General features: G+C 47.5%; 1 protein-coding gene across 4 annotated transcripts in view; it reads right to left on the minus strand.

Annotated features, from left to right (window-relative positions):
• The window catches only part of BEND7 (BEN domain containing 7), an 85,763-nt gene extending 59,740 nt beyond the window's left edge, over nt 1-26,023 (minus strand). For 3 of the 4 annotated variants that reach the window (XM_052650907.1, XM_052650908.1, XM_052650909.1), the window contains exons 1-2: nt 24,838-25,220; nt 22,373-22,456 (exon numbers count right to left, since the gene is read on the minus strand). In XM_052650907.1, the coding sequence (XP_052506867.1) occupies nt 22,373-22,456; nt 24,838-24,898 (145 nt within the window). In that variant the 5' untranslated portion in view covers nt 24,899-25,220. Of the gene's footprint in view, nt 1-22,372; nt 22,457-24,837; nt 25,221-25,909 lie in introns of those variants that run through there. The other variant, XM_052650906.1, reaches the window with a different exon arrangement.
• Between the last annotated feature and the right edge of the window lie 554 nt (nt 26,024-26,577).

The raw sequence follows: 26,577 nt of genomic DNA on the forward strand, positions 1-26,577 counted from the left end.
AAAAAAAGGATTAAATGTGATACTAAGATTATAAACAAACCATATACAGAGAAAAATCCAAATGAATCTTTTGGCCAACCCAATATTAATAGGATGGAGTGAAAAAGTACCAGAAATACAGTAAGAAGAATACGTTACTGAATTAGAGGCATAAAGTTTGGAATAAGAGGAATCAAGTTATTCAGCTCCCATTCCCTTGGGGCCGGGGAGGGTGGCCCCTGAGCATCACTCTTGCAGGCAGAAGCTCACTGTCTGGGTAGATGCCACAGCTGTACCACTTCCCCCTCTTCTTCCTGAACAGCGGTCTGTGTGCCGGGAGTTCAAGGTTCATAAAGAAAAGTGGCAGGTGATGAAGGCAACACATATAGCAAGGTCATCCCATTAAGGTGCCAGGTTAAGGAAGAATAATTTTGCACTGGAGATACTGGGTTATTGCTCTGGGTTATTTATTTCAATATTTTTATTTATCTGGCTGCACCCAATCTCAGCAGTGGCAGGCAGGATCTTTAGTTATGGCATGTGAACTCTTGGTTGAGGTATATGGGATCTAGTTCCCTGACCAGGGATTGAACCTGGGCCCCCTGCATTGGGAGCATGGAGTCTTAGCCACTGGACCACCAGGGAAGTCCCTGCTCTGGTAATTTCAAATTCACTCTCTCTTTAACATAAGGATGGTAAACAATCAGATCTTTCCCTTAGAAAAACAAATCTGGCAAAACTACGGTGAAAGTAGTGTGGGGAGAGGAAACCAGCTAGAAGGTTATTGCTAAAGGCTTCATGAATGGCCGTGACAGTCTGGGCCAGGATGGGGGATGGGAATGGAGAGGGAGACACTGAAGAAGGTTCACCAAATAGACTTGCTGATTCACTGGATGTGGGGATGGGGGTGAGGATGTGAAGGAGAACTAGTGAAAGATAAATCCGAGGTTTCTAGCTGGGGTGACTGAATGGATGCTATCTAACATCGGTCAGAGAATTAGAAGGTTGCAGGGGAGTGGGAATACAATGAGGCTAGTTTTTTTAAAAATATATTTATTATTTTATTATTTATTTGGCTGTGTCGAGTCTTAGCTGAAGCATGTGGGATCTTTAGTTGTGGCATGTGGGATCTAGTCCCCTGACAAGGGATCGAACCCAGGCCCCCTGTACTGGGAGCACGGATTCTTAGCCACTGGACCACCACCCTGAGGCTAGTTCTGACAAAGGAAATTTATATAGTTGGCAGGCAGTTGGGAATGCACAAGAAGCTGATGGTGATGAAATGGGAATACTGGCGGCAGCAGTAGCTACTGTTGCTCCCAGTGGTACCTGGCCCCTCTGGATTGAGACAACCCCTTGGGCTCACAAACAACTCAGGGGGTGGCAGGACATCTTATATGGAGATGCTAGGTTTCCTGTTAATCTAACATGTAGAGAGCTCAGCACCCTCATTTCAACATTAAAAGCTATGAGCTCATGTGTGTCCCAGCTGGCCAAGTGAGTTCCCGGGGCAGGCAGCAGTCACCATGGTCACAACTGTGTCATCTCTAGCTCCTTGCACGCCCTGACCACCATCCAGTCCATCCCCAGGGTGCCACTCCCTAACTCACGTCTACAGAAGGACTGACGGACACCGAGAGTACTGAGGGACAGTCACCACTACATCCAGTATGCTTTGGCACTTACTGTGGTATCATGTCCAGCCTTTTTGTTTGTTTTTGGCTGAACCACAGAACTTGGGGTATCTTAGTTCCCCGACCAGGGACTGAACATGGGCCACGGCAGCGAAAGCACAGAGTTCTAACCACAGCCGCCAGGGACCTCCCATCACGTCCAGTTTTGCACTCTTTTAAAGAGGCTGTCAAGAAACTTGAGAGCATGCAAAAGTCAACAAAAAAGATGAAATGTTCAAAGAAAGGTTAAAGAAGTTGGGTCCTTTCTCTGAGAGACAAATAGCTACTGAGTGACTCCAAACACTTGACGGGTTATCGTGAACACTGTTCGTTATCCATAGGAAAAAGTGGCCTCAAACTGTAGCGTCTAGGCAGGAGGCTGGGCAACGTTATGGTCCAAAGAGCTGACCCTTCCAGTTCTAGAAACAGAGGAGGAACCTCTAAGAAGATATGCTGAGGGAGTGGCATTAAGGATGCCTCCTGTCTGGGATGCTGCAGAAGTTCTGGAAACAGTGGCGATGGCTGCATACCACTGTGAACATCCTTTTTGGAAAAGGCCTTTTAAGGGAACTTCCTGGCAGTCCAGTGGTTACGACTCAGGGCTTTCACTGCTGTGGGCCCAGGGTTTGATCCCCAGTTGTAGAACTAAGACTCCAAAAGCCACAGAGTGCAGCCCCCCAAAAAGGTTTAAAACTCATTGCAAACAAACAAAAAACAACTTGCATTTTCCACGTAATGGTAGTTAAACAGAAAAAAGTTGAGTTTATCAATGAGAAATACTGAGATAACCATGATTTATACTGAACAGTTCAAGTACCTCCTTCTCAAACACTAGCAGAAGCTGGCATGGAGCCGTATTGTAGAAAAGGCTGAACTCTGACCTGTCAAATGGCAGCAGTGAGAAAAAGAGCAGGAAAAAAGGAAGCAGGGTCCATCAAGACCACACAGCAGCTCTCTCCACCACAATGCTCGACACGTGAGTGGAATAGCCAGGCATCAGCAGTGGACTCTGCACTCTGAGAAGACCCGGGTTAGCACCATTGCCCCAAACCTGAGCTGACTTGCAGACACTACCAAGGCCCTGACTGGCCATCCCTGGGGGCAGCAGCCACGTTTACCAGGGACATGCAAGCCTAGGGGTGCTAATGGCAAGAAGGGGCTGAAAAGCATAGAGAACAGAGTGATGGCTGCCAAGTGAACCCTTTGCCCTGAAGCAATCTGAAGTGGAATCCCCCAAATAAAGAGGACCCAAGATCTACTGAAGAGACTGTGTCAGAACCTGCATTCCCAAAACAGTCCTTGGAGTCCAGTTGAGAACACTGTGTAGTCTAAATGCCACTGAGAAGGAAGGACGCAAACCTCGGCTGCAGGATCGGTGAACTGGTGGAATCAAATATGTTGATCAGGGGGAGTTAACCCGCACACGTGCTGCCACGTGCTGGGGGACCCTCATATTCAACTGAAGTGTTAGATGGAATATAATTAAGAAGCCCAGGGCATAGATAGTGTTTTCATTGAAAAGACGAGGTCCCTTACAAATCTGTTTAGATGACATCAGGTTCATTCATCTATTCAATAAATATTTACTGTACTACTACTCCTCAATATTACTACTACTACTAGATTTCTGTAGGACCAAAGAAAGAAAAAGACAAGAAAAACAAGACACCATCTCTCCCCTCCGGGAGTTTACAGCCTCGCTTGGAACCCAGATGAACGCACAAGGATTCCGAGGACCCAGGGCCTCTCTCCTGACACGTGGGCAAGCTCACCCAGCCTGGGCCACCCATAGCCAGCGTGGGAGGCAGGAGCTTTTTCTAACTGAGGCTGAGGGAGTGATGCCAAGACAGGTCCCAAGACAGAATGCCACGGGTCCAGGCTGGGAAAATGGGCCTGCACAGCAGAAAGGGGAAGAAGGTCTTGAGACAGGTAAGAAGGGCCAGGGGAGCAAAGAAACACCAGGACATGAATCAACATGGGCTGTCACGCTGCTTCTCCACTGTGTCCCTCAGTGGGACGAATTGAGAGAGTAACACTGACACGCACACTGAAGTGAAGTCGCTCAGTCGTGTCCGACTCTTTGCGACCCCATGGACTGTAGCCTACCAGGCTCCTCTGTCCATGGGATTTTCCAGGCAATAGTCCTGGAGTTGATTGCCATTTCCTTCTCCAGGGGATCTTCCCAACCCAGGGATCGAACCCAGGTCTCCCACATTGTAGACAGACGCTTTACTGTCTGAGCCACCAGGGAAGTCCTCTACTGTGTGTAAAACTGAGAGCTAGTGGGAAGCTGCTGTGCAGCACGGGGGGCTCAGCTCAGTGCTGTGATGACCTAGAGAGGTGGGATCAGGGTGGGGTGGGAGAGAGGTCCAGGAGGGAGGGGATATATGTATACATATGGCTGACCAACTTCACTGTACACCAGAAACTAACACAACATTGTAGAACAATTATCCTCCAATTAAAATAAATTTTAAAAAGTATGTCCCTCAAAGAACATCTACAGACAGAGTAGGAAAAATATCATGAGAAGTTTAGGGGCAAAGCCCTAAAAGGGGATGAAGGAACAACTTTCTTTGATGGCTTCATGCTTTATCTAAAAAAACAAACGCAAGTATTCTCTGCTTTGAGCCCACTGAAATATGCAGATCCCTATCTCCATGGAACAACCCAGGGCCGCATGGTTCCCAACTCAGAACCATTACAGAAGGCAAAGGGCTGTTGCTTATGACTGTCCCCAGCTACGTGCTCTAGGAATACATTTATAGCATGATTGGACAGATTAAACCGAGAGAACACAGGATAAATGCCTTGGATGATGCCTAAATTACGAGCGTTTTGGGAATTGACAGGACGAGATCACTTTGTGAGGATTATAGCTGACTCCACGAAGACAGGAAGCCCTGAGTTGGAGAAGAACACGTGGTCAGCAAGTCCGTGGGCGCTTTGAGGGAGAGAAGAGGGAAGAGCACTGAAGGCAGAGGAAAAACCAGGCGGGCCGTGGTGAGAAGCTGATTAGCTGGACTGAATGATCACCGAACGCGCAAAACAGAGAACACGGGGACCTTGATGTTTTTACCCTATCCTGAAAATGACAGGGTATCAGTGAAGAAAGCAATACGATACCACTAGAGCTACCTAACCAATTCAGAGAGTTTACCTACTTTTCTCTTCCCCAAATGTACTTATAACAAGGAAAAATTTGATTTTATAACAAATACAGCATGGCCTCCCAATCGAATGTTCCTTCATCAGACATGGACTGTAACTCCAGCCACATTAAGTGGGTAGGTCAGAAGCCACCACTTCAAATAATGTTAAGGAATAATCAAACCGAAGAGTTCAGATCCCAAATGTACAGGAGAGGTCTTACAAATCAGTGAAGAAGATGACGACACATACCTACTAACAATGGAAAATGGGCACAAGACATGAACATGCAATTCACAAGGGAAATAAACAGTTCAAATCTCCTAATGTCCCTAGTGATTAATGCAACAAAAATTACATAATGTGAAATTCTTTGTCTATTAATTTGGCAAAGACTATAGATTCATAGGGCATCCCAGATGGTGTAATGGCAAAAAATCCACTTGCCAAACAAGAGACCCGAGTCTGACCCCTGGGTTGGGAAGATCCCCTGGAGAAGGAAATGGCAGCCACTCTGGTATTCTTGCCTGGAAAATGCCATGGACAGAGGAGCCTAGAAGGCTATAGTCCATGGGGTTGCAAGAGTTGGACATGATTTAGTGACTAAACAACAACAAACAAATAGATTTTAAAAGCCCATTTTTGATGAAGGTGTAGGGTTACAGTCCCTCTCATATGCTGCAGTTTATGGGCCCTTTTCGGGGAAATTTGGCAATTCCACTCATAGGTGTTTATCCTACAGAAACATTTAGACAAGTATTCATGACATACTTAAAAGAACATTCATGGTAGCATCATTTTCACTAGTGAGACACTGCAAACCACCCAGACATCAATCAGTGAGTATAAGATACGTGAATTATGGCATATCTATAGACTGAGATTACAATGTATCTTTACATGTCTGAAAAGGATGAAGCGGACCTTTTTACAGTCATTTCAAAATAAGTGCAGGATTATCCTATAAACTCCACGAAGGCTGAGACCATGATTATTTCCTTCAATACTGGATAGTCAGAGCCTGCCTGGCTTAAACTAGGCACTCAACCTGTGTGGAACAGATGGAGATTTGGTTAAGCAAAAAAAAAAAAAAAAAAAATTACAAAACATTATACAGGATAATTCTATTTTCCCTTTTCTATGGTTAGTTTATTTTGCACTCGTTTCTGGCTGTGCCGGGTCTTAGTTATTGCGTGCAGGCTTTCTCTAGTTGGAGAGCGCGGGAGCTACTCTCTGGCTGTGGTGCTGGGTTTCTCCCTGGCTTCTCCAGCTGTGGAGCATGGACCCCAGGGTGCACGGGCTTCAGAGGGGCTGCAGCTCACGGGCCCGACAGCAGGGGCTCAGCAGTTGTGGTGCAGGGGCTTAGTTGCTCCACAGAATGTGGAATCCTCCTGGACCAGGGATTATCAAACCTATGTCTCCTGCATTGGCAGATGGATTCTTATTCACTACACCACCAGGGAAAGCCCCATTCTCCTTTTTGCAACACACACGCCTATATTTTTTACACATACTCTATGGTTATCGCTGGAGAGGGTGACTGGGACAGGATTTTTTAAATTTTATATCTTTTTTTCAACTTTATAAATGAAAACTGTAAAAAATGATTTTGAAATGAATATGTATTAATTTTTGTAAGAAAAAAATAATCGAAGAATTATGTACACTCTTTTCCCTGTGGGATTGTAAAGTTGGGTATAAGGCAACTGGTGGAAACAGTTTGGGACATAAAAAAAAAAGCTTCTTTGATGTTTCCCAGGAAAGATGAAGCTGGGCAGGAGTGGGAAGTAGGTGGCCAAAAGGAAGTCAGGGAAGGAAGGGGCTGCCTGGGGTGCACTTTGCAATCCAGGGGTACAGGCCTAAAATGATTTTCTCTTGAAGCTTACAAACCATGGTTGTTTTTTGGCTGCATCTGGTCTCAGTCGCAGCTCGCCAGATCTTTGCTGCACCATGTGACTGCCCCTGTTCTGATGCACAGACTTTCTAGTTACGGAACATGGTAGTGAGCTTAGTTGCCCCATAGCCTGTGGGATCTTAGTTTCCCAACCAGGGATCTAATTCGCATCCCCTGCATTTCCAGGCAGATTCTTAACCATTGGATCACCAGGGAAGTCCCAAGCTGTGTTTTTTAAAGGAATTTGGATGTGCTTAGGAGGAAAAGGGTTAGAGTCACCATTTATGGACCACTACTTACTATGTACGGGGCCCTCGGGCAAGCACACTGCCTACCCTTAATCCTGATCACAAGCTAAGAGGTTCAGAGGTTGATGAATACATCCTCCCCAGGAGAAAAGAGAGACTTTGAGTTTAGACATTTGAGACCCATCACGCTCCAAGGTCCATGAGCCTCACTGTTCTACCAGTGTGGGCAGGAAGCTAACCAGCTGGCTGGCAGGAAGGTCTCCATCCATGAAGCCCACTGTACTGCATCCAGGAAGCTGTAGAGACCTGCACTGGGCACCGCATGAAGTCGTCACCCCCGTAACCACCCACTTATCAGAATACACACGGTGGAAACAATGAAATCTCTGGACCACACTATCTCTATGGCCTCCAACTTAGTTGTGCGGTTTCAAACTAAGAAGGCAGCTCAGACATGTCCTTTAAATTCAAAACAGGGCTCATGTGAGTCCTGTTAGTCCTACAAAAGATGAGAATTTATTTGTGCTCATGGTTCTATAAGACATAAGGCAAAAGTCTTCAAAGGCTGACAACATACACGGGAAAAACATAACAGGTGTGCAGACCAAGAGCTGCTTTCATTTTCCGAGAGGAGCATAAACAAAATCTTGCCCTCGTTTAATCAGAAATAAAATGTTCATAACTGATTGTCTGGAAAGAGACAATCTGTTTCCATATAACCTGAAATCTTGACCCTCTGCTCTGCTGCACAGAAAACTCTTAAAGAATGCTAGTACAGAACTGCACATTGCCCCTACTGACTTAAATATTAACTTACATATCATATTGTGGGTCAATCAAGGATGAACAAGATTAAGTACTGGCGGTACTGTTTCTTCGGTCATTTAAGTTTTTAAAATATTCCAACTTAAAATACACATGCTGTTGTACAGTTTCGTCTTCAGTATTCAGTTCAGTTCAGTTGCTCAGTCATGTCCGACTCTTTGCGATCCCATGAACTGCAGCACTCCAGGCCTCCCTGTTTATCACCAATTCCCGGAGTTTACCCAAACTCATGTCCATTGAGTCGGTGATGCCATCTAACCATCTCATCCTCTGTCATCCCCTTCTCCTCCTGTCTTCAATCTTTCCCAACATCAGGGTCTTTTCAAATGAGTCAGCTCTTCGCATCAGGTGGCCAAAATACTGGAGTTTCAGCTTCAGCATCAGTCCTTCCAGTGAACACCCAGGACTGATTTCCTTTAGGATGGATCTCCTTGCAGTCCAAGGGACTCTCAAGAGTCTTCTCCAACATCTTCAGTATAAATAATGTTAATGAGGATGAGAAATGTATGACGTTCACAGCATCTTTCTCTTCCACAAATCTCAAGAAACTGATAATTGTGGGCCCGAAGGCACCTGGAGACTGCAGTGGCCTTCTTCCCTGAGCAAGGCCAGGGATGAGGTGACTGCGGCTGTAAGCAGCAGCTTCCAAACTTTCTGGACTGTGAATCACAGCAAGAATATCAAAGTTTCATGAATTTACCCTTTCTGCATACAAGACACTCTGATATTTTCTAATCTATTTCTCTTATTATTATTGTATTGATAGTTTGTGTGGATGACAGTCTGCTAAACTGACTTCATGACCCACTTACAGGTCACGGCCACTGCCTTAAATGCTGAAGTTTTCTTGGACCCTGTCCCACGTGGGCCTCTCCCTCTCCACACACGTCCTGGATTCACCCCACCCACCCCACCTCTCTTCTGGCTCCAGTGACCATCTGTCTGTGAGGACTTCGGCCCTGATCCCACTTCAGGGCTCCAGACCCATACATCCAACTGCCCACTGGACAGTTCCACTTGGACATTTCAAAAGCAATCTTAAAACTATGTCCAAGAATGTATTTTATGATGACTATCACCAAGCCTTGATAAACAGCACCAACTTGGCTATCCAAGCCAGAAAACTGGGCCTCATCTTCCATCTCTTCCCTCCCATAGCCACTTAAACACTGAGTCCTGCTTATTGTAACTTCTAGATTACTCAGGAGTCCTTCCACTCCTCTCTCATCATCACTTGATGGGGCGACAGCCAAAAGCCTGCAGCACTGCTCCACCCCACCACAGTCCATGCTGAAGCCAGGGTGATCTTTCGGAAATGCAGACCTTGTCAAGTGACCTGCCTCGGTAGGAGGTGATGGGGCCCAGCTCTCGCACTGGGGGCTTCTCCAGCCTTGGCTCTGGCCACGTCTCCCCCTGTTCTAGGCAGTGGCTCTTGGGTCTGATACACATTAGAATCACATGGATAGCTTTAAAAAAAAAACCAGGCCTAACTTCAGGACAGTTGAATCCAAACCCCATTAGTGACTATACTGGATGGGGAGGCAGAGGGCTCCCCACTTCAGCTCTATGGAAGGACTTCAGGGACTTCCCTGGCAGTCCAGTGGTTAACACGTTGTTCTTCCAGTGCAGAGGGTGGCGGGCTCAAACCCTGGTCACACGCCATTTTCACGGCCAAAAAAAAATTTTTTTTAATAAAAGAAAAAAAGAATTACTCTAAGGAGGGTCTTTGGCTCCTAGGATGGGCTTTCACTTCCATACTGTCTCACAGCCTCAGCCCCACCTTATACTTACTCTTTAGGTCCTTCTTTGCTTAAAAGTCCTCTTCTCAAGGGTCACCTCCCTTCACCCCCCAGGTGAGGTCCCCTGGCTCTATCTTTCTATCACAACCTATGGGCTGTCAAATTTCCCAGCCTGGCACCAAGGGCTGCTCAATAAAGACCTACCAATGAGTATAGGAATGGTTAATTTAGAATCAGATACACTGAAGCTACTGTTGAGGAAAGCTAGGAGGGAAAAAACAACCCTCAAACACCACTGATGTACTAGGCATAAACTGACATCTGTAACAGAAGTTCTCCTTGCTTCCGTGGGGTGCATGGGGTTAGCCAGATGAGGCTACTTGGTGCCTGAAAGTGAAAGTTGCTCCGTCATGTCTGACTCTTTGCAACCCCATGGACTCTACGTCCATGGAATTCTCCAGGCCAGAATACTGGAGTGGGTAGCCTTTCCCTTCTCCAGGGAATCTTCAAGACCCAGGGATTGAACCCAGGTCTTCTGCACTGCAGGCAGATTCTTTACCAGCTGAGTCAGCAGGGAAGCCCAAGAACACTGGAGTGGGTAGCTTGTCCCTTCTCCAGGGGAATCTTCCCAACCCAGGAATGAGACCAGGGTCTCCTGCATTGCAAGCAGATTCTTTACCAGCTGAGCTATCAGGGAAGCCCCACAGTTGACAGTGTCTTCCTACAAAAGCTCCCCAGGGGAACATGTCTCATTCTCTGCCTCTTCCCAGTTCACCCAGGAAGACAGACAAGAAATCCACACCCCCAGGCTCCCGCCAAAACAAGCAAGATAGGGGCTTCCCTGGGGAACCTTCCAATGCAGGAGGCAGCGGTAGGGTGGGGTGAGGGGGATGATGGTTCGATCCCTGGACGGGGAGCTTAAGATCCTACATGCCTCGCAGCCAAAAAACCAGAACATGAAACAGAAGCAATGTTGCAACAAAGTGAATAAACACTTTAAAAATGGTCTATGTCAAAGACTTGAGTTGCCCAAAATGGCCAAAGGAAATCAGAGGAAGATGGATTAGGTCTGGGTCCATGTCCCTGCCTCTCATAGGAGGAGTTAAACAGTTCACAGGGACACTTCAAGCTCCCACTCCCGCAGCAACAACGGCACCGCTATATTTCACACGGCGCTTATTAAGGTACCCATTAAAGTCTTGCTAGTAATTGAAAAAATTATATATGTGCGAGGAGAATGAGTTAACGTTCACAGAAGAACCTTTACTCGTGCACCTCCTGACTCCTTACTTGCAAGGTGTGCCTTAACCTTGCATTTTTGTGGGGTTCTTTACATCTTATACGTGGGCGTAAAGTCACATTTGAGATATAATTCCATTAGCCACACAAGTAACTTCGGAAGCTATTATGTTGCATCAACTTTTTCTGTAAAAAATAAATTGTTCAGGATATTATTCCTGGAACAGAATAAATTCTTGGAATTACCAAGTAACTTATGTGCCGCACCACTGTTCCAAGAACACATTACTTATTTTATCATGACAAAGTCAAGTTATTAATCTTCTGGCTTCCATTTCAACAATGAGAAATTCTGCGAGATGCACAGCAGACACCTGCATTCCATCTCAGTTCAACTTTATATCGTCCATAAACATCTCTGTTTTGGACACCTCTTCCAAACAAATGCTCAAGGAATACTCGATGTAGCATTCGATTTTATGAAACTATAAAAGCTCCTTGCTGTTAATTACAGAGACAAATGTCCCATCACACATTCGGTTACCAGATAGCATAATTAGTTTTCTCCATTAACCTTTCAGATGTAAAATTTGATTTCCAAGTTAAAAAAAAAAAAAAAAACCATTGTAAACCCTTGGAATTCAGAGAACACACTATATATTTGTACATGCTGGGGGGAAAAACTGCAGTACTAAGAAAACAATTTTATGGATTCTTATTTACCAGGATACTGTCTGGAATCTTGAAAGAAAACCTGTCTAAACTTCTTCATGGTTTTAAAATTTACGCTCAGATATGCATGCAGTAAGCCGTCCATTGTGTGGAAAGGAGGTGCAGTAACCTGACCATGAATGGAATGTGCCCTTTGCTCTCTCCCTTCTCGGAATGGTGATGCAGCTGAATTGGTCCATCACAGCCTCTGTCTTTGTTGTCCCCTTTCACACAGGGCATCTGAGAGAGAATGGTGAAGGAAGGATTATCCAGGCTTTTTCCCCACTCAAAGCTAAAGGACCTGGACTTCCCTGATGGTCCAGTGGTTAAGAATTGGCCTGCCAATGCAGGGGACACAGGTTCAATCCCTGTGTCCAGGAAGATTCCACATGCTACAGGGCACCTAAGCCCATGCGCTGCAACTACTGAAGCCCATGCTCAGAGAGTCCGGGCTCCACAACAAGAGAAGCCACTGCAATAAGACCACACACTGCAAGAAGAGAGTAGCCCCTGCTCGCCACAACTAGAGAAAACCCGTGTACAGGAACCTAATCCCAGCACGGCCAAGAACCCCACAACTCTGGCATGCTAAGGACCATGTGCTGGAGGCCGATCGTCACAGTGACTGAGTGGGAAGCTCTCGACCTGCATGTGTATTTATGATGCCAACATTCAGAGGGTGCGATCCTAACCTCCTTCAATGTGTAAGACAGTCCTGTCCGAGAAAACCTGCTCGGCTTAACAAACCGTCCCACTCGGATCAGCTGATAACTGGAGGCAAAGTACATTTCAACAGGTTTTAACATGGTACTCATTTATCCAAAATTAGCAACCCAGAGTCTATTTGTCGCCAGGTATTGTGCCCTGGGAACAGGAAGCTCAAAGTCTTGCCCTGCAGGAATTCAAGCTCAGACTCGAGGGTCAACAGAGATCTCACAGACAAGGCAGTTAAGTGGAGGTGATGGCAGGCAGGGACCAGCACTACAGTACTGCAAAATTTCAGGGATACCTTCACACGGTGGGGTCTAAGTCTCCAAGACCCTGGGGGCAGGTGCAGGAACACACACAAGGGCATCCTAGTCTTGAGTTCAACTTTAAAAGGGGGCCAGCTATTAACTTAATAGGAAAGAAAAAAACATGTAATGAAAAGTAACCGTGGACTTCCCTGGTAGTACAGTGGTAAGAATCCACCTGCCAATGCACGGAACACAGGTTCGATCCCCTGTCCAGGAATATTCCACATGTCTCCGAGCAGCTAAGCCTGTGCACAGCAACTATTGAGTCAGCACTCTAGTGCCTGTGAACCACAACACCTGAGCCCTTGTGCCTGGAGCTCCGCAACAAGGGAAGCCCATGCACCAACCCCACAAAGAGGAGCCCCAGCTCTCTGCAACTAGAGAAGGCACGAGCACAGCAGTGAAGACCCAGCACAATCAAAAATTTTAAAACAAATGAAATTAATTACTTTAAAAATTATTTTCAAAAACAAAGAAAAGTAACTGTTCCGTTGGGTATTTTACTCCTGACAATGTGAGGTCCAGATAACTCCTGAGATGGAGACGTATATTTTCACCTTGTGAAGCCAAGATGGGAGCTTGGAGGTAAAAGAGGTGAATGATAAAGCTTCAGAGTAGCTGATCTCACTATTTTTAATTTGAAGTGGAACTCCTTGCTCATTCACTGAGCATCCTTGGATGTTTGTAATGTGCCCAGCATGGTGCTGGGAAGTGGGGACACAGGAAGAGAGAGAGAGAATTAAACTGGCAGTGCCTTCACTTTGGTAGAAATGGTGTGGAAGGAGATGGGAGGGGAAAATCAAAGAAGACTGCCTGGAAGAAGCAACGTCAACTTGTGTCTTCAGGGATAAGAGACAGCCAAGCACGGAAGAGGGAGCATGGTTCAGGTACAGGATTGCAAGCAGAGGAGGTGGTCAGTGCAGGCAGTAAAGAGGGGGAAGCGAGGTGGCTGCAGGAGTGGAAAGTGGTTTGGAGTGGCTGGAGCATAGGAAGTGGGAAGAGCAGTGTCAGGAATCAGCCTGAGGCAGGAAGGTGACAGATCCTGTGGGATCTTAATCTGTCTTCTGAGTCCTGATCTTAGAGCCAGAGACAGTAGGAGGTTCAGCTGGGGGCCGGGGAGAGTGCGATCCTCCAAGGGCCCTCCAGGCGCCCCTGTATCAGTTACCACGTGTCCCTGCAAGTGTCCTGCTACTGCGTAACCTTCCTTCGCAGGTAGCATCCTCTCCAATACTGTTAAGAATAACAGATGTGCTGCGTAAATGTCCTAGGTCTATTTTTAACTTTGAGATGCGAAACACACTGTTCCCCGGTCTTTTTTGCCCTTATGAATGACCATACTCTTTTCCTCCAAAAGGAAAAAAATCCATATTCCTATGGGATCAGGGAGGCTAAACTGTTAAGACACCTCCTTAGAGTCTGTCCCTTGTGAAGATTTGTGTTAGTGATGTGGTGGTGATCGGTAGGGGGAAAACCAACTCTTACAACCCCACCCCAAGTTTCACTCACAGAGTGGTTGCTGAACCACCCCGAGCTTTTAGGAGAAACAGAAAGAGGTGTGTGTAGACGCAGGCATCGGGGGTGGGGACAGGGGATCCAAACGGGACAGTTCCAGGGTCTGTTGCCATCTGATGCATGGATTTTCTTAAATGCAGGTAGGAAAACCTGCTGCAAGTGGAGCCCAAGAACCAGTTGGTTCTAAACATGGTCTTACGAACAGGGCAGGACCATCTTCAGCTCCTTTGTAAAGTTCTGCCAAGATCGTGGTGAATTACAGAGCCAGCAAAACATGTTATTTTTCAATTTGGGTTTTCAACATGTGTTGCTTTCGTATGTGAGTGCCTCTCCTTTTTTTGTCTTTACTAGATTTGAAAAATAAAAAATTAGGTTTCAAGTTGTCTCTCACCCATCAACATCAGAAACCCCCAATTTCTATGTTAGTTTAATATACGACCAAAGCTTCTTTGGTTAAATGAGACATGTCTTTGGCTCACTGCTGCTGCAGCTGCTAAGTCGCTTCTGTCGTGTCCGACTCTAAGCGACCCCATAGACGGCAGCCTACCAGGCTCCTCTGTCCATGGGGTTTTCCAAGCAAGAGTACTGGAGTGGGTTCACTAACCATCTCTAAAATCTCAGGATGGTGCTGTATTTTAAAGCACATCTTCAGAGTCCTACAGAACTGTATCCGTGTCCAGTATACTCATGCATGGAGATAACATGGATTTGAGTACCCATCATGTGAGGTACCTATTGTATTCAAACAAATCACTGTGCTAAGTGGTCTAAAGCAGTGGTCCCCAACCTTCTTGGCACCAGGGACCTTTTTCACGGAAGATGACTTTTCCATGGACCGGGGGCAGGGCATGGCTTTGGGATGATTCAAGGGTATTAAGTTTACTATGCACTTTATTTGTAATCTAATGCCACCGCTGATCCAACAGGAGGTGCCAGTGCATGGCCCAGAGGTTGGGGACCCCTGCTCTAAAGGATTCAAAAAAGAGTTCAGGTCCCACTTTCTCTGGGATCCTCCAATGTACAGGAGGAGAGGTGGGTTAAAAACAACCATAGTTCAACGTGGAATGTGTTCAGGGTGACATGAAGCACAGTAAAGGCACGTACAAAACAAGGAACAATTATAGGCAGTCTGCGGTAAATGCTATAGGAAAGCGGTATTTCTATTTAGTGCTGAAGTGCCCGAAAGAAAAGATAACCTCTAATTCAGAGAAAAAGGGGACAAAAACAAATGCAGTGTTTTCTAGTTTGAAAATGTGTTTCACCGCAAAGGATGTGTTGAGTGCTGTGGGAGCACTGGATGAGGGAGTTGGGATCTCTATTAGCATTTCATTATAGAAGATAAAACGCTCACGAGTCTGTCCAAGGTGTGCTGAACTGTTAACCTGAGATTCAAACCAAGGCTTCACCGACCACAGTAGGCATTAAACAAACCTGAGTCTCTTTCTTCCCAAATGGGTCCCAGGCTTCCCCTCGACCAAGCTTTTGGCCACGCTGTTCCTTCTACCTGCACTGGGGCCCCCTTTCTCACCTGAAACCCTACTTTGCTGGGGGGGGGGGGGGCAGTGGGGCCCAGGGAGATGAGTTACATTGAAGTTGAAGATGGAGATGGAGATTAGGGGCAGACTGGATACTCAACACTAAGTTAAGGGGTTTCAACTTGACCCTAGAATCCATGAGAAGACAGTTCAGTCTCTGAGCATGGGGTAAGATGATGAATTACATGTTAAGATCAGCTTTTGTGAGCAGAAGGTGCGGGTGGGGGGGTGGGGGTGGGGAGGCAGCTCTGGCACAGAGAAAAGAGGACAGAATGAGGTGTCAAAGGATCCGATTTTAAAGCCGGGTCAGCTACTAATTTGTGTGACTTTGGGCAAGTCGCTGTCATCTCTGAGGTCAGCTTCCCATTTGTATTCATCTAAGGGACATAACACCTACCTTCTGGAGGGGTTGTAGTATTAACTCAGTGATTAGTGGAAGTATGAGACAGCCTAGCAGCAAAAGCTCTCAAACTTCAGGCAATAAAGTGAGTCCTCTCCAAGGACGACTAAGCCTGCACCCACAGCCACATAAGCGCAGGTACTTATGAGCACTTATGTTTGAAGAAGCCACCAGTCCTTAAGGCTCCTCAAGAGGCTCTCAGATTGGACTTTGCTTGTTCTTGTTTTCGAAACCATTTCTGGACCCACAGTAGAACCAGACATAGCATCAGTGCTGTAGGAATTCTCCAAAACCATCTGAACCAGAGGCTTTCCCACGATGCTGAGGGTACCCTGACCGTTCTGCAGAGGCCAGCAGAGGAGATGGGACATGGGACCTCAGGACCTCCTCCACCTGCTCCTGGCTGCTCTGCTCCCCTCCAAACTTTGTATCCCTGGGAGCTCATTTCAACAAGCTTCCCACGTGGGTAAGAGGGTTTTGGAGACAACAAACCCTGGTTTGGATCCTGGTTCTGTCACTGAGTTACTCCGTGAAAACCTCAAATTTCTCAAAGTGGGAATAATAATACTTTTGGGGGACAAATGGGATAACATGCAAAGTTCTCCACATGGGGACTGCCGTGGTGGTCCAGTGGTTAGGACTCAGGACTTTCACTGCTGTGGCCCTGGGTTCAATTCCTGGTTGGGGAACTAAGATCCCACAAGCCTCAAGGTGTGACTCCCTCCACCTCCCCCCCAAAAAACTCCCAAAACAAAGTTCTTAGCATGGTACCTGGCACCCAGATAACTTGGTGAATGACACTACTCTGGTTGGCTGGATTCCCAACTTTAGGAGACACTTTGAGATTCGGGGGACCCTGGCTGGCTGTCATCAAGAAAGCCATTGAAAGATTCAAAACATCAGAGATCTCGACCCTGCTTGCTCAGCTTGGCTACTGCACCTTGAGCTTCGTCTTCTAAAAGCTGTTTCACAGAATCAACATTAGAGAGAACAGCCAGCACAGCACATAACCGGATGTGACTAAACAAATGAATGGGACCAGACACCTGAAAAGACATGTTTCACATCTACTATTACACTAAACCTAGGACAAAATCTAGATACAAAAGGATTTTCCAAAATGTTTGCTACTGTTATGGATAATAAATTCGTTCTTGCATTAAAATACTTCCTAAAAGTGCCCTGATGCTGGCTGAGGTCTCTCCAATGATCCCTGGATTTGCCCAGCTCAACCAGGCAGAGGGAAAGACCTTGGGACAGGAGTCCTGGGTTTAGTCCAGGATCTGCTACTTATGAGCAAGTCACTTAACTCTGAGCTTCAGTTTCTTCCTCTGGGCAATGGGAATAATGACATCCACCCAGGCTACACACAGGTCCGTTGTAAAAGTCATGAGATGGAACTTCCCTGGTGGTTCAGTGGTTAAGAATTCACCTGCCAGTGCAGGGGACATGGGTTCGATCCCTGGTCCAAGAAGATCCCACATGCCATGGGGCAACTAAGCCCACAAGCCACAACTATTGAGCCAGCGCTGTAGAGCCTATGCTCTATATCAAGAGAAGCACCACAATGAGAACCCCATGCACCACAACTACAGAGTAATCGCCGCCTGCCAAAACTAGAGAAAGCCCACACCCACGGCAGCCCCCTCCCCCCCCAAAAAAAATCAGGGGATGTGACCTCCCTGATGGTCCAGTGGTTAATTAACACTCTGCTCCCAATGCAGGGGGGCTGGGTTTGATCCCTAGTCAGGAACTAAGATCCCACATGCTGAAACTAAGAGTTTGCATGCCTCCACTAAAGATCTGCATGTTGCAACAAAGATCGAAGATCTCAGGTGCCACAACTAAGACCTAGTGCAGCCAAAAACAAAAAAAAAATCATGACAGCTGGGCCAGTGCTGTGCAAACTCCAGAGCACAACCCTCACTTAAAGTCTGATTATAGTGATACTGAGCTCTCTTCTGAGGCTCCCATCACCTCTCCCACCTGGAATCTTCTCCAGCTCCCCTGCCTATTCAAACCCTCCCTGAGGTCACAGTGTCGCCTTTCCAGCATTCTCCACCCCACCCAGCATTCTCCATCCCACCCAGCATTCTCCATCCCACCTGCAATGTGATCCTTTCCTTCTAGCTCAGCTTTTGCCCTAAAGGCTCACATCTGTCATTTAACACACACACATGCTGTGCTGTGGGGTGTTCCCAGCTCACACAGACTGGTGAGCTCCCAGCGATGGCACCTGCCCCTTGGGAGACCTGTGGCAGCCTCCCTGACACCTCTAGTGAAAATTGCTCAGTTGTGTCCGACTCTTTGCGATCCCATGGACTATAGAGTTCATGGAATTCTCCAGGCCAGAATACTGGAGTGGGTAGACTTTCCCTTCTCCAGGGGATCTTCCCAACCTAGGAACTGAACTCAGGTCTCCCGCATTGCAGGCAGATTCTTTACCAGCTGAGCCACAAGGGAAGCCCAACACCTCTAGTCTTGTCTACAAAACACAGATAGTGAGGACTCTTAGAGATTTGCTCGGAGGGGTAAATGAGACCCTTCTTGTCAAGGACTCGACTCAACGCTGGGCACACAGGAAGTGCTCAGACTACGGCAGTTGTTCGGATGACTGAATTTTACTCCTTCACTGTGTCCTGAATTTGTTCAACTGGATTTTTTATATTTTTGGCTGCACCAGTTCTTAGTTGCAGCATATGAGGTCTTCACTGAGGCATGTGGGATGTAGTTCTCTGACCTGGGATCAAACCCAGGCCTCCTGCATTGGAAACACAGTCTTAACCACTGGACCACCAGGGGAAGTCCCTGTTCCGCTGGATTTTAATCACTGAGAGCAGGATCCCTGTCCTATCCACTTCTTTGGTTGCCCCCAGAACCACTCCCATTTCAAAAAAGTGCTGAGTTTTTCATATATTCTCAAAAAAAAAAGAGAAAAATCTGTTACATAGATCAAAAGGAATTAAATTTTCTCCAAAATAGTACTCAAATCTTCATAATGGCCCATCACGGCCAGCCGGACAAGGTGCATGTCCACAGGGTAATCTCTCCTGACCCTGTCAGCAAGTTAAACATGTGGGAGGGACGCACAAAAAGCTCACAGTCAAGTTGTTCACACCACTGAGCCATCCTACCCTGCTGAATATGCTGCTTTAGTCAACAGCCTAAAAATATCCCAGGGAAACTGATTTGAGGTGGGAACCTCTGCCAAATTCTGGCGTGCTCTCCTTCCCTGAGGCATGAACTGTAATCTTACAGGTGCGGATAGTATCAGGTATGACACATGGACATTTGAACACAGAAAGTCCCATGCAGCATGCCAGAGGCCCTGTTTAAGGAATGTGTCATAGGTCAAACAGCTTCTGCTGTTTTGCTAACAATCTCCCTTGGGTGTCACAACCTCATGCAGAATTCTACACCACGATGAGTAATATCACGGGTGGACTCAAACCATTTACAAAGCAAACGTGACTGACATTTGCATAAAAGAACTATAACCTAAAAAAGTCCACTTTACGACACCATCAACAACAGAACTGTGTTTCATACGTTATCAGTAACTATTCTCAATTACTCTAGAAATCAGGTTTGCATAATCGTTTGCTCTTCCGGTTTTGTTTTTTTCCAAATTGACCTGAAGATCACAAAATAGAAATGTTCTATGGAAGCCATATCCCACTTTCCCCAGAATGAGCAAAAGACTGAGAATAACCCAGGCACTTTCATCCTGTTCCATCTTTTGTCTCTTGATGTCTAAGGCCTCTGTGACCAACAGCGACTTAGAAACTTACCGCAAGCCTGGCCTTACACTGATGTTTTCTTACCTTCCTGGGATCAAGCTAGGAAAGATGAAGCCAGGCCTGCCCCTTGGAGAGTTTGCCTCTTACCAAGTCCCGAGCACTGGCGCCTGCTTGCTCTACACCCTTCACTCGCTCGTACCCGGAGTCCACCCGCTGTATCGCATCCTCACCCTTCTCCGAGTACCCAGCAGACAGGGGGAACAGCCTGCTGTGTCGGAGATGAACTAAACCAAGGATATGATGTTCCTTTTTTATGATAAATGTACCTCTTTCTACTAATTGGCAAGTTCTTCCTTTCAAATGGCTAGATTGAGTGGTGCTTTGATATAGAATTCCGACTGATCGAGTTAAGGGAACTGAAAATACAGGGTTCTGAATAAGTGGAAGGAACTGAACAGAGTGCAGTCCAGGAATATTCTCCTCCTGGATCACAGCACCTCTCTTGACTGTGAACCTTTTGGGTTCTAGACCCTCAGAACAGAAAACAGGTGCTGAGAGCGGTGCTGGCCCCAGCCACAGTCTCTGCCTGGATGGAAAGATCCACACACCTTCGGTGCTTGCTGGTGGAAGAAATGTCATCATTCCCCTCCTGTTTTACCTCTGTTCCAGTGGTCCCCTACCTTTTTGGCACCAGGGACTGGTTTCATGGAAGACAATTTTTCCAGGGACTGGGGCAGGGAGATGGTTTCAGGATGATTCAAATGCATTCCATTTGTTGGGTACTTTATTTCTATTATTATTACATCAGCTCTACCTCAAATCATCAGGCATTTCAGATCCCAGAAGTTGGGGGCTCCTGCTCTATTTAGTACCCATTTGACTTCTCAGTCCTTTGCCACCCACCCTTTCTCTTCCTTCAAGCAAGATCAAGAGAATCCTCAACTGCCTGGCTTCCTTGTTGTTTTAACTAGCGGTACCCTGAATCTGAGCACCCATCTTGCTTCCAAAAGACCTACTATGTGTAAAATAGATAGCTAGTGGGAAGCTACTGTACAGCACAGCGAGCTCAGATTAGTGCTCTGTAATTACCTAGATGGGTGGGATGGAGGAGGAGGTCCAAGAGGGAGGGAATATATGTATACATTATAGCTGATTTACGTAGTTGCACTTCCCTGGTGGCTCAGATGGTAAAGAATCTGCCTGCTATGCAAGAGACCCAGGTTCGATCCCTGTGTTGGGAAGATCCCCTGGAGTAGGGAATGGCAACCCACTCCAGTACTTTTGCCTGGAGAATCCTGTGGACAGAGAAGCCTGGCGGGCTACAGCCCCTGGGGTCACAAACAGTCAGATACAACTGAGCTAACACTCACTTTTTCACTTTTCACACTAGAAATTAATAAAATACTGTAAAGCAATTATCTTCCAATTAAAAAAAATTCTTTTTAATGACCTATCAACTCTCCCCAGAGACACGGCCATTCTGGCCCTTGCTTTCAGTGGCTCTTGCCAGGATTGTCTCTCACTTCTGCTTCCTCATGGGGCACCCAGTTCTCACACAGCCACTCAGGCTCTAGGAGGTGCTGGGAAAGGGTACCGTGGAGGCCCAGTGCCATGATTTGTCCTCCACTCCGACCTCACAGGTACTTCATCCTTAGTGGCAAAATCCTAATTTGTTTCATTTTTGGTTCCTCTGTCCATGGTAATTTTCAGGTAAAAATACTGGAGTGGGTTGCCATTTCTTTCTCCAGGGGATCTTCCCGACTCAGGGATCAAACCTGTGTCTCTTCTGTCTCCTGCATTGAAGATGGACTCTTTACCTGCTGAGCTATCGGGGAAGCCTTTTCGGCTTATGGTCTACAAGTAACAAACTGCATGAGCAAGGCCCCTTGGGTACAGTTTCTGTACTAAAAACCGCACGTGGACAGAGCGGCAGCATTTTAGAGAACCTACTCATCCATCACGCAGTTCCTCTTGTCGGAGGGCCTCCAAGGGCTGCTTTGCTCCACTTGGCCCTGGGGTGGCTCAGGAAGGAGGGTGGTGAGAGCACTGGCCTCCCTTCTCTGACATGGTACGAAGTGAGCACAGAGCTGGGAGGACGAACAAGGAGCGGCTCCGTGATCACCAGTCCTACCTAGAGGTGGTTCAGCGGACCATCACACTTTCCTTTTCCTTCTGCTTTTTGGCTGGAGAGTTAATTTAATTTTGTCATGGCAGGATTAGCAATCAGGCCACAACGGTGAAGGGACATTATCATCAGACAGCATATTAATTCTCTACCCCACCCAAGGAGGAGGCAAAAACCAAACAAATAGCAGCTTTCTGGAAATTGAATTTCTGTTATCCAGATGTCAAAGATGTAATACCCCAATTACACAAACTATTGCCAATGAAGCATGCCAGCGAATATGCGATGTAAATGGGGTGAACACAGAGCCACAAAACTGCACGGTCAGCTTCTGGCTCCGGGAGTGAGTGATAATTAGCACTGTGTGTAGACACTAATAAACATTTATGTCTGAAATTACAACTTTTAGCCATGTTAATAAGGGATCTATTGGCAATCTGTAAAATAAAAGGTCTTGAAAAGAATGTCATACATTAAGCGGTGGAAGACATTTCCCATTCTGGCACAATCTTTTTTTTTCCCCCTTCCCCCTAATTGCAAATGGCCACACTGTTTTGCTGAGAAATTAATTGACATAAGAACCTACCTAAAAAAATGGGTTGTGTCTCTTTGGCCTCCCCATTAACATCGCTGCTGAAGTCTGAGATCTTATAGACCTCATGGTGATAATCTGGGGTGAGAAAACAGCCAAAAATTAGAATTCTAATGACCTGCAAGATATGAATAAGCAAGAAAGGCGAGAATCTCATTATATACATTATGTGTAAGCTACACTTTTTAATTTTTTGAAGTTCATCACAGAATTTGCAGTCACTGGTAATCTCTACTGCTCTGCTTACTCTGGAGAAGTACACAAACTTGAAATTATTATTTTGACTTTAGAAAACAGCTCTGCTTGATCACACAGTTTTCACAGGAAATTTGGTCCACAGATGCCAATTACATACCACGCTTCTTTTCTTCCAAATGACAAGTATTTTTATAAGGAAAAGAAAAAACCTTGCCCAATCATAGACCAGGAGAAGATTCCAAATTTATCTCCACAAGCCATTTGCATGAGTAGATGATAGTACGCTTCAGAGTTACCTGGTACTCTTAGTTTATCCAGAGAAATCCTAGCCTTTGAGCAGCTTGCAGGCAAGCACACATGAAAAATACTGATTTGTTACTTCAAATATAGTATAATTTGGAATAAGAAAGCAAGTCTTGCATTCGGCTACCGCACTTCAACATACTATCGTTTAAGTTCTAAAAATGCACCTGCAGAGCAGAGAGAAAAATCAGACCCGTAATTTTTTTTTTAAAAAAAGGAAAAAGACAGACTTGCTATGTCAGTCAGACTTTAAAATACAGTATTTTACAAGCTTCTCTAAAGAGGCTACTGCACTTTGGCAACTGTTTCCAAAAAGTAGGATTGCTTAAGTAAGAAACTAGACAATCCTTCTTAACAGTGATTCCCTTTTGGGGGCCTTAGCCCTCCCAGAACAAGGTCTACAAAACTTATCTCACTTTTAAGATAAAGTAGTAAGTTCCATGAGTTTGAGCAAACTCCAGGAGATAGGGAAGGACAGGGAAGACTGGCATGCTGCAGTCCATGGGGTCGCAGAGTTGGACGCAACTCAGCAACTGAACAACAAAGTTCCCTGAGGTCATAAATAAGAAAGCCACCTAGATTCCAGAATGAATCAAACAGACCAACAGGCCAGTCACAAATGGAGGTACTTTTAAAGTACAAATGACTGAGTAATCAACACTGCTGGGGGAAAAAAAAAACTGTACAGAGTAAAAAGCAAAGCCAAATATTTTGAATATGTACAGCTACGCCAGACTTTTTTCATCAAACAGTATCCAAACTAAATCGGAGTTAACAGATAGGAGTAGATCTTCAAAATGTCTATAATCAAAATCAGTTTCAGACTAACTGAAAGCAGGCTTTATTGAATCTACACCATAGTTAGCTTAGCTGGAAATTGCAATCGCCCTCTAATTTTCATCAGCTTACATGTGACTTCTCCAGGTTGTTAAAACAATCGCCTGGCTCTCTAGTCTGATGCCAATGCTAGATACTACAACAGAGGAACAAAGTGGACAGGTTCTGTGGTTTGGTTTTGACTTCAAGCTGATTTAAAGACGACACTTAAACAGGATTATTCTAAACTCAATATTGCGACTTGTGACATGACAGGGAGAAAAAGTCACCTGCCTCTAATTTAAGATGACACGATGCATTTTGATAGACATAATTTTTTGTCTGCCCTTACATTCTTATCGTTTTTTGAAAAGTCAAATCAGGAAAAATAAAGACTCTTTAACAAGTCACTGAACACAAGCAGGACTATTCAACTTTCCTCTCCCCTAATAAAATAAACCGAAGTCCAGAGACCGCGGTGTACACCTGTTAAATCGTCAGGGACCGGCTGGATTTTTTTTTTTTTTCTTTTTAATGATACTTATCTGACTGTTACGTGATCTATTCGAAAACATCTTTCCTGCCCAAATGACATATCCGGGAAAGATGCTGCATGTCAACAATTCTTCTCTGGGCTTGGACACCTAATGAGCTTCTTTCTCGGTCTTAGAACAGCCACCACCACCTTTTCTCCTTCTTTTTGTAGGAGGGGGGCGGAAAAAGCAAACCAACCCCAAACCACCACGACCATTGCTCCGGGGGGGGGGGTGTCCGCACGGCCTCATGGAGACGCGTCCTCCCCCACCCGGCCGCCAAGCCACAGGAGAGGAATACCAAAGAAGGCTCCCCGCTCCCCAAGTGTCATTGTTTGCTAATTTCCTGATGTGCCCTCCGACTTGTTTACGCGGAATCACATCCTGCCTCCCCCCTCACCCCCAGCCGCACAACTTTCCTCGCCGCCCGGCGTGTGTGCGGCCGAAGCCCGACTCGGGGAGGGGACCCGGGGGGGTTGGGGGGGGTGTACCCGGAGCCCCGGCCCTCGGAGTTGGCCGCACCGCGGGCCGGGGGCTGTTTACGCGGCGGCCAAGTCCTCCCTCGGCCGCCCGCACGCCCCCCGCCCGGCCCGGCCCGGCCCCGCTTACCTCGGTTCACCAGTTTGAAGCTCTGGGATTTCCTGCTCCGCTTCCTCTCCGAGAACTCCATGGTGCGGCGGGCGGGCAGGGCAGGGGCTGCGGCCGGGGGCGGCCGGGCGGAGGGACAGAGAGAGCGGCGGCCGAGGCGGCGGCGGCGGCGGCGCTGGCTCTTGTCACCCGGCAGCGGGAGCGCGGGGACCAAGGTCCGTCTCTTGGATCCGCAGGGGGGAGGCACAAGCAAGGGAAAAACCACTCGAGCCCGCCCGGGGGCTGCGGCCGGCGGGGCCGGGCGGGAGGCGCTCTCCCGGGCGAAGTTGCCCCCTCCTGGCCGCCGCTCAGCTCGCCCCCCGACCCCGGCTCATCCCCGGCTGCCGGGCTAGACGCCGCCGGAGCCGAACTTTCCGTTGGGGAGCGAGTTGGGGGCGGGGAGGGCGGGCCGGGGCTGCCGGCGCCCTGGGCGCTCGCCGCGGGCCGGCCTGGGTACAGCTCCGGACGCGGCGGCGGCGGCGAGCGCGGCCCCGGGGACGCGGCGGGCGGGCCGAGGGCGGCGGCGGCGGCGGCGGCGGCGGCAGGGGCAGGGGCAGGGTGCGAGCCGGGTCGGGGCGCTGACCGCCCCCGCGGGAGGAGGGGCGCCGGGAGGAGGCGGCGCCGCCGGGACCCCGGGGCCACCTGCTGGCGGAGCGCGGCCGCCGCCATCCCCCGGGGCCCGGGCAGCCGCCACCCACCGGCCTGGCCGCGCGGCGCCCGGAGGAGGAGCCAGAGGCCGCGGCGCAGCGCCCTCGGCCCGGCCGGCCCACCCGCCCCCGGGGACCGCCGTCCCTGCCAGGCGCTGGGATCCCGACGCCGGTGCCTCGGGGGCCGGCGAGTCGGGGTGCGGCTGCCCGGGGGGTCCTGGCTCCCGGCTCCGAGCTCGCCTGCATCTTCCCGGGGCCGATCTTGTTCTCAACGGCTCTGGGTGTCGGCGAGCCTTCTGGCCAGGCTACTCCTCTCGCCAGGAGATTCGGGGTGTCGGAGGGCCAGACACTGGTTTCAGGCAAGTTTTAGGGGAAAAAAAAAAATCAACCAAAACCCAAAAACTTACCCATCTGAGCTCTGCAAGGAAAAGGGATTTTAGAATTTACTGATCAGACGAGTATGGAAAAGAGTGAGCTTCAGTTCTTTACTCCAATGCGGGGAGGGATGTAGGAAGATTGGGAGTTAAGTTCAGGGAGAGAACTTCGAATGTGGGGCTTGGAGAGGGTGGATAGGGTGAGCAATGCGACGTCAGTGGGTGCCCCACCTCTCTTCTGACTCTTAGGGAAGACATGGCCAAGGCAGGTGCAGAGGGCTCTGCCATTGGGTGTAAAGCCAGAATAATCGGCAGGAATGGAAAGCTTGTTAGTTTTATATTGTATTCTTTTCTAGGGAGCTAAGAGTACTCCATTGCTTTTTCAAAACAACTTTATTGTGGGGATGGAAGAGAATTCTATACCAGCGGGGACTGGCAGGTCAGAACTGTGATCTGATAAGCTTGAAAAGTACCGCCACCAAACTGGTCGTCTCTAGACGCAAATACAAAGAGAGTACAGAGATGGACGTCGGAACCAGCAGTGTGACTAGTTCAAGTGACCTCAAAAGAGTGGAGAGGAAATAAAGGGGGAGAATATGTTGATAAATGTGGTAACACTGCCAGTCTCACGCAAATGAGGAGGCAGCTGCTCAGGACTCACTCTTTTTCTTTTTTTATAATTTTGTGTATTATTTATTTTT

Source organism: Budorcas taxicolor, chromosome 13 (genome assembly GCF_023091745.1).
Source record: "Budorcas taxicolor isolate Tak-1 chromosome 13, Takin1.1, whole genome shotgun sequence".
In the NCBI taxonomy this organism is placed as follows: Eukaryota; Metazoa; Chordata; class Mammalia; order Artiodactyla; family Bovidae; genus Budorcas; species Budorcas taxicolor.